The 12,019-nt window shown below is 42.5% G+C and overlaps 1 protein-coding gene across 1 annotated transcript in view; it reads right to left on the bottom strand.

Moving 5' to 3' along the window:
- LOC101846578 (dynein heavy chain 3, axonemal) overlaps positions 1 to 12,019 on the bottom strand; it is a gene marked incomplete in the record, with an annotated part of 78,386 nt that overhangs the window by 40,646 nt on the left and 25,721 nt on the right. The window contains 12 exon segments of the mRNA XM_013081885.2: positions 1,002 to 1,185; positions 2,008 to 2,088; positions 2,790 to 2,947; positions 3,659 to 3,784; positions 5,061 to 5,222; positions 5,929 to 6,120; positions 7,207 to 7,440; positions 8,582 to 8,712; positions 9,200 to 9,422; positions 9,930 to 10,082; positions 10,752 to 10,953; positions 11,618 to 11,709. Coding sequence (XP_012937339.1) covers positions 1,002 to 1,185; positions 2,008 to 2,088; positions 2,790 to 2,947; positions 3,659 to 3,784; positions 5,061 to 5,222; positions 5,929 to 6,120; positions 7,207 to 7,440; positions 8,582 to 8,712; positions 9,200 to 9,422; positions 9,930 to 10,082; positions 10,752 to 10,953; positions 11,618 to 11,709 — 1,938 coding nt within the window.

Below are 12,019 nucleotides of genomic sequence, written 5' to 3'. Positions count from 1 at the left end.
TCCATTGATAAATAAAAAAGTTATGGGGATTTTTGTTTGCAAAATGTTGGAGGAACTTCATATAGGAAAATATCGCCAAAATGTGGGACATGTCTTGATGTATTTTGAGGAAAAACTGTTCATAAGTCAGTAATGAATCGGAGCATATGAATGAAACTTGGCATCTTCATGTGATTTTTAGTGGAAAATCTAGTTCTGCTATCACTTTTTCAATGTCTTTATTACTTTGGATCTTAAAGACTGATATTTGAGTGAAATTTGTTGAATTGCGTGACATCGTTTTTACCGCGACGCGATCACCACTTCTAAAACTCAGTAAAGCGCTATTGGGAAAACCCGCGATGAAGTCATCGGCGACCTATTTAGTTATAGGTAGCCAATCCCATGCCTCCTAGCCTTCACGCACCTCTTGCATGCCGGCACTTCGCATTTGGAATGCGTGATCTTGTTTCCAGCTCTAGTGTTTTATCAATGGATGGGTGGTAATTTTAAGTTGGTACGTAAAATGTACTGAACGCAGAAATCTGAAATTTTACAGCAAAAAAGAAGACATGTGGGGCGCCTGTATGGTTGGCGATCAACCCGCAGCTCCGCTTGGTTTTCAAACCGCAGAGGACATTCGCACAAACACGGCAATATCTCCAGTTCTAAAAATCGTTCGGGATTGTACGCTGGCCTGTTGTTAGTTTAACCTTTCCTCTGATTGGTTGCCGAGTTTCATTTATTTTTGTCCACAAGTTTTCCCATAACTATACTTAGAAGAGAGTCACTTCTGATTCCGAGCGGCCCCAAAATTACCCCTCCCGCAGAGGCCGATTTCCGGCCCAAGGCGCAGCAGGCGATTGGCATTGCTACTTATATCTTTTTGAAAGTTTACAGACCCTTCAAAAACATTCAGGATACAGCAGAATTCCCTTTCTGGCACCAAGATACTGTGACTGAGGCCCTATTGAGTGAACTGCTAGGTTGATTAAGAAGTTTCAAACATAAAATAATCTTACCACATCTGTGAGGAAGAGTTTGGATGTGTCCTTCTTATCATACCAGTGTCCGTGGTCGATCCACTGTCGGAGCAGCTCAATGGGAGGTTGGGCTCCATACTTCTCCTTGGCCGGCATGTTCAGGTCATCCACAAACACTACAGACTTCTTGCCCATGGGGGGACCAAACACACCTTTACGACGCCTGATGGTACAACAACATTGGATTTATGGCTTGGTTTTTTAGTCATGATCGAGTGATTGAAAGCATGGTTTAGGGGAAGGGGCGGGTGGAGGAGGAGGGGGCGGATGTTGATTGTGTTAAACAAGTTATTACACACATATTTCACTGTATGCTTCCCTGGAAGCTGAGAATGTTTCGGAGTGTTCTATGGTCTGCTGGGGTAATAATATAGTGTAAAGCGCATAGAGCCTGCTGTTGAGCGAGGATATGCGCTATACAAATGCTATCTATTATTATTATTATTTTTACAAAGGCACGGAGCTTCACCAAGCTGTGAGATTGAAGCAAAAGGAAGAAGAAAAGAAAGACTGTGAGAATGAAGGAAATAAAGAAGAAAGAAGTGAAGACAGAAGCAGAAATCAATGTAAACAAAGAGAGAAAGAGAGAGGAAAAGAAAGAATGACTGGAAGAAGGAAAAAGAAAAGAATTCATTGCAAAGAAGAAAAGAAAGAATGATTGAAAGAAGGAAAGAAAAAGGGTAGAAAGAAGGATAGAAAGGATGTAGAAAAGAAGCCCCAACATCAATATCCCACTCACAGCAACAACAGAAAACAGATTGAGTGCTTAGTGTAATACTCCGCCACGCCCCATTTTGAAAAGTGACGTATGACAGAAGCTTGCGTTGAGCAGTCGAAATGACGAAATGTATTATTTCAGCATCACAGATTGTTGTGCCTCTTCAATAAATGCATTATTTAAAACAGGCGTTGTGCCCATATCATGCCACTGTGTGAGAGCATGCAGTCAGTGACATGTACTGCAAGAAAGAGTCCAGGTGCCTACCTGTCCAACTTGGACATGACAATGTCCTGAGTCTGGTTGGCAGAAGTTCGGGCAGAAAAGTTGATGCAGTTAGGAATGTACCTGGAGAGTAGACAGTTTGAGACAGGTGAACATTTCAAAAAGATAGTGGAGACAGTACATGTAAATGTTTTTAGTGGACAGTTTGAGATAAGTGAACGTTTTCAGAAGACACTGGACTCTTCAGGAGGATAATCTTAAACATAAAAATATGTTTAGACTCAATCATTTTTTTGAGAGACAGAAATTATCACTCAGTACACAATGATTTTTTACAACTCATTACTAACTCAGTTAAAAAGATCTATCAAATGACTCCACTGTATGAAGATACCTTTAAAAAGCAGCATCCTCTTTTAGTCAGTGAATTTATTATTTTGATGTGAACATTAGAAAGTAAAATCAGATTTTTTTAGAAAATCAAGAAAACGTTAACTATGAGTATGAGGCAATGTTAACTATGAGTATGAGGCAAAATAGCATCATATGTAACATAACACATCAATTACTGCATTTCATAAAAATTTCTAGACAAGACAACAAAACTCTTGACACACTAACTAACAGACAAAACGCTGCCTAGCCGTTGACACAAGGACTAACAAATAGCATACTAGCAAACAGCACACTGACTAGCAGACAACACACTAACCACTAGACAATGCATTAATGAGCAGTCAACACACTGACTTGCCCAAGTCAAATAACCAGTACACAACACATTAATAAGCACATGACTCCCTAGCACGTTTCATCCAACTCACGATTCCTTGGGCAGCTGCAGTAGGTAGCTGTTGGTGATAGCCGACTTTCCTGTGCCTGTGGGTCCAATGACCAGGAGTGGCACGTCATGCGACATGTACAAGTGCAAGAAGAACTGTTGGCGAGCTGTCTCCGAAGTGGGAATTGTCAGGTCACTCACCTACAGACACAAGTCACGGAGATCAGGAGATCAAGATACCAAATGCTGTGTCAGATGCTTCAGCTGACTGGGACATATCTATAACATTCTGCTCCAATCAAAATGATGAATGACTTTTCAGTACACTTTACAAACGAACTGCACGCACAGAAAATCTTAATAAAAGAAGCAACAAAACCATGTCCCCTTCATAAATTACAAAATATCTGAGTACCATTATGCACCAACCAAAGTGATTATGTAATGGGTAGGTTTTGATTTAGAGTTTTGAAAGCGTATCTACTTTCAACTGCCAAGGAGTGTTTAACAAGTGCAATAAGCACAGGGAACACTTATGAGGCTGCTATCAAAAACTGGAGCAATTTACAGCCAGCTGTAAATCCTGAATTTGAAAAAGAAAAGAAGATGGGCCCCCTTAAATTCTTTTTCTCCAAAAACATTGTCTAAAGAATGTATATCCTTTCAAGGGAACCCCTCCTAATGCATTATTCACCTCTGAAGGGACACTCATACCACAATATTAGCCCCTGCCCGTAATTTCTGTACAATGATCTTCAATGGATGGTTGGATGATGCCACTAGTAGGTTCTACTTCATGTATTTCCCTCTGTTTTTTCTATCTATCTTGCTGTTTCCAAGCACTAATTGACAGTTACTGTGTCTCCAGATGGGCGTCTCTTTACTCAAACTACTCAAACAACCATGCTCTACCTTAGCGTTGGCAGGAATGGCTGCATCGTCTTTGTTCACTGTGTCCATCCAGTCCTGCCAGCCTCCGCTGCCTTTCTTGTGGAAGGCGTAGTCAAATACAGTGTTCCTCTCGGGGAATGAGTTGCTCTAAAGGGGGGAAACAAAGTGGAAGGAGCTCTATGCAGTTACAACTCACAGTAAGCGTTTACAGTGTCAATTCACACATATAGTTTACAATTATAATTTACACCTACAGTTGGGGGTCAAGGACTGGTGATGGGTCTCATTTAAATATTGAGAAATGCCTAAGCGTCTCAAACAGTTTCTCCCAATCCAGCCAACTGTACCTGTCCGTGGTGATCCCTGTTTTCACTGACACGGCTCTGGCGAATGGCGAGTTGTTGGCGCCAACAAACCAACCCCCCCCCCCCCCCCCCCGTTTCCTTGAGGGGTTAAAACAACAGGATGGGAGCAGGTGTGGCCCACAAGGTGCAGGAGGCAGATCCCACCGATGCGTGGTAGACGCTATGCTCCTCACTAACATACCCCTACTCTCCCTTGAGTGGGTGTCTAATCTACCTAACACCTCTACTGCTTTTTATCAACACATCCTCTGTGGCTGAGAAGGTACCAGCCAGTTTGAGAGTGTCTCGGTGCAGAAGATGGACCGAGCGAAATGCCTGACTTGCTTTCTGACAGTGGACCTCTTAGTAAAGGCACAACAACCCAGGACGTGACGATCCAATGGCTTTTCCACTTGGCCGATACCTCATGAAAGATTAGAAAACTTAGCCACTAGCCATTGGTGGCGGGGAATGGGCAACGTGGTCCCTACCGGAATTACATGGTCACAGAGCAGTTAGGTCTTTCCAGGCTCATGAAAACCCCTTGTGCCCTTCTATCCTCAACATGAATGGCCCCTTCTCAGGGTGGGCAGACAGTCCACAGACACCCCAGTCCACAAAAATAGAACTGGATCGATAACAACGACACCAATAGTTATACTTTTTAACTACAGTTCACAGTTTTAGCTCCAAACTATGTAAATAATAATAGAAACAATGGAAACAAGTGAGGCAACAATAAGGATACTGATAAACAAAAACAATATTTCTAATTAATATCAACAGATGTAATGACTACGAACAATAAAAATAACAATGGTAAAAACAATTTATGGTAGACATTTCCCTCCAAGTTCCTCACAGTTCAGTTTTCAAATATATAATGATAATAAAAACAATAATGATAATAATAATTCTAATAAATAAAAATCATATTTCTAATAATAACAATTAATATAATAATTTTTTTTTAAAATAACACCTCCCCCCCCAATGATACAGACAATTTGTGACAGACATTGACCTCCAAATTCCTCAGTTGCCGCAAACTCAGCACCAAAATACAAACACACACATACCTTGGTGATCTTTATGCTCTTTGGTTTAGGGTGCTTGTCATCTGTGCCGCTGATGAGCGTGCGGAAGAACTCGTCAAAATGCTTCCTGCTGTCCCCCTGGACAGTCCCTCCGATAGTCCAGACCACACAGAACAGGAACATGCCTTGTAGCCACAGCGTGATCTACCAAGGTTCACACATGCAATGGTAAAAAAAAATTTTCCTTCTAAAACTATCACAAATCACATATAATACACAGAATGCACAAAATCTGTCTACAAAATTATCAAACTTTCATAAACTTTACTTAGCTCTTGTACATAGATACTCCTCCCCCCCCCTCCCTTTTCAGTCTGTTTCCCTCTCTTTGTCTGTTTGTCTCTCCTTTTTTCTTTCTGCCTCTCTCTCTCTTTTTCCATTCCATCTTCCTCTCCTTCTGTCTCTCTCTCTCACTCCCCCTCTCTTTCTTTCCCACTAATTCTTCCTTTCACCTTTATTTCTTCTCTCTCAACGTCTCATAATGACTTATCATATAGCTGGTATTACACAAAGTGTTCCTGTAGTCTCTCTCCCCAGCACCTCCTTTCATCAATCCCCTCTTCATAACTCCCTGCATCTCTCCCCACCAATAATCTCTTCTCCTCAACAATCATCCCCCTCCTCCTCTAACCACTCCCTCCAGCCCATCTTCATCAGTTCCCCATTTACAAATTGAGAAGCCCCTGGTTCTGATCTTGCCCCTTCCTCACCATCTCTGGTTCCTTCCCCTTTATTTCCACTACCCCCCCCCCCCCTGGCCCCTTATTCCCCTTCCCTCCTATACACATATTCTAATCCCCAAGCATTCACCCCTCCCATCCCCCCCTCTAATACACAAACTTTCCCCCACCTGCTGTGGAGTGAGGTGCTCCTGGCTGTTCTCCGGTGGCTCCTCCCCTTCCTCCGGCATGGCATTGAGTGAGTCGTTGATCTCGTCCATGAGAGCAGAGTAGAGAGTCATCAGCATCTGTACCTGGTGCATCTCTGACGTAAACAGGAATGTCTTGCACTTACGCCGGACAAAGTCCAGGCATGGCTCAACCTGATGGGAACAACCAGAATTTTTAGATTAAGCTTTGAGTATAAATGTTAAGATATTCTCTCCTCACATGATTCGTCAGAGCTAAAAGAGAAACAGTCCTGTAGAATAACAGCTCTTTCGCCCTGCCATAATGCAGGATGACTGGCAGGACGACCAGACACACAGGAGGTAACCCCTTCATGACATATATGACTTCTTACATGGCGAACGAGCCAAGGTGCTGCTGTGACCAATGGGGTTCGTCATGCCTTGCAAAGAAGGGGAACCATGATGACAAAACACCATTTGGCAAAGGATGTTTCTGCAAACTGCTTCTATTAGATGCATTTCGTAAAACTAATCGCAGATTCACATTCAAGAATATTTTTTATGTACAATGAAATCTTTTACTGTCGGATATAGTTATTAGTATTTGCAAACTGGGGCTGACTATAGGAAAAGTTTTTTCCCGCATCCAGTCCGGACATTGGGGATTGTCTTGATAGTGAGACAACTTCCTGGGCCTTCGGCATATTATGGTAGGATGGCCAGTTCCTTTGCACGCCGCCTTTAATTCTCCAGCTCGAAGTCAGGTGCCCATTACTGCTGGGTGGGCAGGAAGGGGTGAAAAAAATCTGTGTTCAAAACGGGGCTCGAACCCGGACATTCCGCTTCGGAGACGGGCGCACTAACCGCTCTGCCACCGCACCCTCAGGAAACTGACCACTAATTCTAGCGCTACTCTGTGTCTCTAGGGATCCAAAACTGTTCCCTGTGAAGCATGAATAGACCCTGTGTCACGAAGGGGTAAAGGTGAATGAAAATGATTCTTCTTAAATCTATCTCCAGGTCTAAATAGAAGGAAAATGTTAATACAACAACCAACGATTCTTTAAGGTAAGACTGTATATTCGATGTCTGACTAGTTGATTTCATGCATGTTGAGCCCCCTCTAGCATGTCAGAAACTCACCTGCTATTATATGAGCAACCAACAAAAATAAGCTGATTTTGGAGTCAAAGTATGTACCTTGTAATATATGCAAGGTTGTGTTTTAGGCAAGTATATACTGTATAATATGTCAAACTCCTCCTCCTAGCCACTCACCAGCCAATCAAAAAGATCTTGGACAAGCTCCTTCTGCTCCTGCTTCAGTTTCTGCGGCAGTGTGTAGGCCATGTAGGAGGCAACGCTGGGCCTCCAGCCCATCTGGTGAGGTTCTAGGTACACCATGCCACATCGGCTCACAGTGGCCGGGGAAGCTTGTTCCAGATCCGCAGGCTCAAAGATCAGGTTCATCTTGTTGCTCATCTGGATGATCTCACCACTCATCAGGCACAACTAAGGCACAAACAGATTCATAAATATTGATAAATACATATATATTTTGTAACAAATGTTTTTTAGACAGTGAGAATTTCTTTATTTGTCATAAAACATCAAGAGCCCACATGATGAAGTGCCATCATCCTAGAGCTTCATCATTATCACTATTTTGTATCTGATAAATATCCTAATATACCCTAATATACTGTTTTATGTGTATATTTACAAAATAACCCTTGAGCTGAGAGGGATGGATAAGAAAGGTAGGTGCATAGCCACTCATAAATAGTTGCATCATAAGTAAAAAATGTGCGTATTACTGATTATAATTTTTTTGCTCTTTTCCTCACTTTTGTAAAATTAAGAATGATGTATCGTTAATGCTGCCATTAAATCTCCTGCTTATAACACACATTTAAATATGTGTAGCATCGTGGTGGAATATGAAAGTTATTATAGATTTTTTTTGGCTCTACACCTTTTATGTCCGTTTTAAAACATTTCTGAGTGGATTTTATAGAAACTGTAGATCAAAAGAACAAAAAATGTAAATTTGCAGTTTCTAAGATCACTCAAGCTTTGGAAGCTACCAAACTTTTGCAGCCATTTTCTCGTTAATTTTATCTGTCACCAGACGACCTCCATCTCCTTCAATTGCAAGTTTCTCAGTTTTTACTCAAAATAGGTATTTTTTCATCAAAAGCAAGACAAACAAACAAACATCAAGATAATACCAATAACCCCATATGCCCAAAAACTGAAGAGCGCTTGATTCCACCGTGTGACATATTTAAACATTGAGGAATTTTGAGAGCTTACAACACTATTTCCACCCTCTGAGACAGCCAACATTGATGTACTGCAAATTTCATATTGTTTGGGTTCAGCATCCATTTCAACACTGTAAGGCTATTCAAAAGGGGGAACGCTCAAAGCTAACATTCATTTCTGAGATGACAGAGCTATGTGGATGGAGACATCGAAAACTCTCAAAACACCCCATGTTCAAAACATATCAGTGAGAATTCAAAGCCCGGTAACTGGGACCATAGCCCATATTGATACCAAATGAGCTATTAGTGGGCTTGTTAAGTTTGTTTGGTATCCACCATACAGCGAGTGATATGCATCAGTCCCCCACCTTCATCTCCCTTACCTTCTTGTTGTCATCCAGTACTGTGTTCATGTTCTCGATCCACACAGCATCCACTGGACCGTCAAACAGAATCCACTTCCTGTTGCTGTCTGGGTTGCTGGCATACTCTCTGAAAGTGTTGGCCAGCACACCTGGAGGGGAAGGAGAGGTGGGGTGGAGGGAAGCGGGGAGAAACAGTGTCAATATACAATCTTTTTAAAAATTGTTTGTATGAATTTCAAAACTTTGACTTAATTGAAAGGATAAAAACGGATTTACAAAACTTGTAATCTAACATATTCACACCCACCACTCTGGCCATCCATCATCAAAGTACTCAATACCCACCGTCAGACCACACAAAACCCGACATGAGCCCATCCATGATCCAACACCAGCCCATCCATTCTCCATCATCAGCCCATCCATGATCCACCACAAGTCAATCCATGACCCATCATTAGCCCATCATTGACTCATCAGCACATCCATGATCCACCATGAGCCCGTCCATGATCCACCACAAATTCATGCATGATCTACCACATGCCTCTTCATTACCAACAATAAGCCCTGAACTGACCCAACATCAACCCACTGTGGACCACTATTCCCCCCCTCCCCCCACTTCCAACTCACCATCAGACCACTCATGTGAGACGGGGTCGAAACAGCCGTAGAGCTGCCCCATGGTGATGGCCTTGGGGTTGATGATGCGGTAGATGGTGCGATACTCGTCGTAGGCCTTTGAATCCTCCAGGTCGCTCAGTGTGGCAGCCAGCACCTGGTAAGACTGCGTCTTCCCGCCCAGTGGCTCCCCCACAATCATCATGCCGTGACGTACCAGGATCATCTCGTACACCTGAAGGGGGTGGAACAAATATTTTGTACACATCTACGGTGCTTGCAACTGCATAAGGAGCAGGTCAAAACGTCAAGGTAAAAAAGTGAGGTCAAGAGGATGATGAGAATAAAACTGATGTGTTGCTATTTGCATAAAATCTGTAAAGTAAAAGACCTAAAGTAGGTCCAGGAACAAAACAGGATAACAGTTACACTGTTTAGTTTTAGTTTTGATTGAATGAAGAAGAGCACACCAACACAACAATGGTCATCTAGTGCTGGGAAAAAGCAACATGGACAGACCAGATAAAACAGAGGAATAATAAAGGCGTACAACTTCAACAATGAAACATCCCCCCCCCCCCCCCCCCCCCCCATTATTTATTCAGCTTCTGTCTCAACTTCATGACTTTACCATAAACCACTCCTTCTCCTTGCCCCAAATCAGCTTCTGTCTCACCTAAATGACTTCATAGATGAACCGTGTTCCCCATCCCCCCTCAAGCTGATTTCGTGACTGTCTTACCTGTATGACTTTGTCGATGAACCAGGGCACTGGCTGCAGCTTACGTTTGCTGATGTTGTCCTTCATGGCCTCCAGGAAGACACCATAGTCTGCCTGCGGGAGGCTGATGCCAGGGAACAAGTCCGAGATGATGCCTTCAAACAGGGGCACATCCTGGGGGAGGGAGTGGGGGGGGGGGGGGGGATGAGATTGTGAGTTTGTATTAATATTGTACTTTTGTTTCAGTAAGTGTTTTACAGCACTTGAAACACAATAAGGTTATACCGCGTAAGATAAAAGGTATTACAAGAGAGTAACAAAACACAAAAAAGAAGGAATGGAGATAACAACCATTTAATTAATACACGCCAGTCAACCAAGTTATTACTAATCAACTAACCCATGGCATTTCTAAACAACCAGCTCACCAACTTATTCTATTAATCAACAAATGTTTTTACTTCCCAACCAACAACAAGACTAAACACTAACTGATAAACCAAAAATTTAGTCAACCAACTAGCCAAAGGGCCAATCAAACTACCAACATAATATTATCCACCACCTAACAATTTCAACCAGCCAACCATCCTAATATCATCTCATAAACAATTCAATTTACCATCAAACCTAATATCATGACACTTACAAGCAATTCAATCTATGAACCAACCAACCAACCAACCAACCAACCAACCAATCAACCAACCAACCAAAAAACCAGCCTACCAACCAACCAACACTTCAATTAACCAATCATCTAATCAACTAACCAACAATTCAACCAACCACCCAATCACTGCCAGTCTAACCAAACCAAGCAACCAAACAAGTGGTGAGTACCTGTGCCAAAAACTTAGGCAGATTGACATCATTGATGGCCTTGAGCAGGAGGACAGCCTCATCCTGGTTGGGGTACTTGAGCTTGAGGTTGCCGGCAGCGGTCAGCACAGACTTGACCGCTCGCATACCGTAGTCGTAGTGGTGCTGGGAGGAGAGCTGTTCCGAGCACAGCCGGTACACCGCCACAATTTTGTTGGCCAGACTAGCAGGGAAATCAGGGGTTGTTAATGTTATAGATAGATAGATAGATAGATAGATAGATACGATAGATAGATAGATAGATAGATAGAGAGCAGACAGACAGACAGACAGACAGACAGACAGACAGACAGACAGACAGACAGACAGACAGACAGATAGATAGATAGATAGCATATCAGATTAAAGAGTGAATGGACTATCATCAACAATAAAATAACAACAGCAGTAATAACAGCAATAACTATAACAACAACAGAAATACAATAATCACCATCACAACCACTATAATCTACAAACACGACAACATCAATAAAGCATATATTATCACCAGTATCACTATGAAAAACAACGACACCATTATCACTATCAAGACAAGACCAAAAACAAACAGCACCAAGAATTACATTAGAAAAATCAACAGCATCACCACCACCTACATTACCACCACCAACATCACCATAAACAACAATTGTATCACCACCAACATCGACACCAACAACACCACCAGCAATGTCACCACTAATAACAACAGCACCATCAACATCACCACCAACAACATCATCACCATCAGCAACAAAAGCAACAACAATAACAGCACCACCACCAATAATAGCACCAATAACAACATCACCACCACCACCAACAGGTGGCAATAGAGTACCTACCTCCTGGCGTCCACAAAGCCCATGGAGTAGAGCTGGATCTCCCCAATCATGCCATAGTCAGGGACCATCATGGCCACGGTACGGAACAGAACCTGTAGAGAGAACCCCATGCAAAAAAAATGTTATTGTTGGTGTTTTACGCTTCCATTGAACACAATTTAGATAATTCAGGAGGCAGGCTGCTTTGACCCAGCCAATCAGGGGCAGTTCAGGCTAAGAGCGATATCTTTTCTTTCTCTAACACCCTTTCTCTCACTCTCTTTCACACTTTCTCTCTTTCTGGATCCCTTCATTTCCTCCCCTCGCTCTCGTTCACTCCCCCTCATATTTTCTCTCTCTCTGACCCTCCCTTCCATCCTCTCTTCCACTCTCTTTCTCTCTCTCTCTCTCTTGCTTTCTCTC

Source organism: Aplysia californica, unplaced genomic scaffold (genome assembly GCF_000002075.1).
Source record: "Aplysia californica isolate F4 #8 unplaced genomic scaffold, AplCal3.0 scaffold00150, whole genome shotgun sequence".
Taxonomy (NCBI): domain Eukaryota; kingdom Metazoa; phylum Mollusca; class Gastropoda; order Aplysiida; family Aplysiidae; genus Aplysia; species Aplysia californica.
Note: the sequence above shows the minus strand (reverse complement) of the source record. Positions and strands in the feature narration are given on the sequence as shown.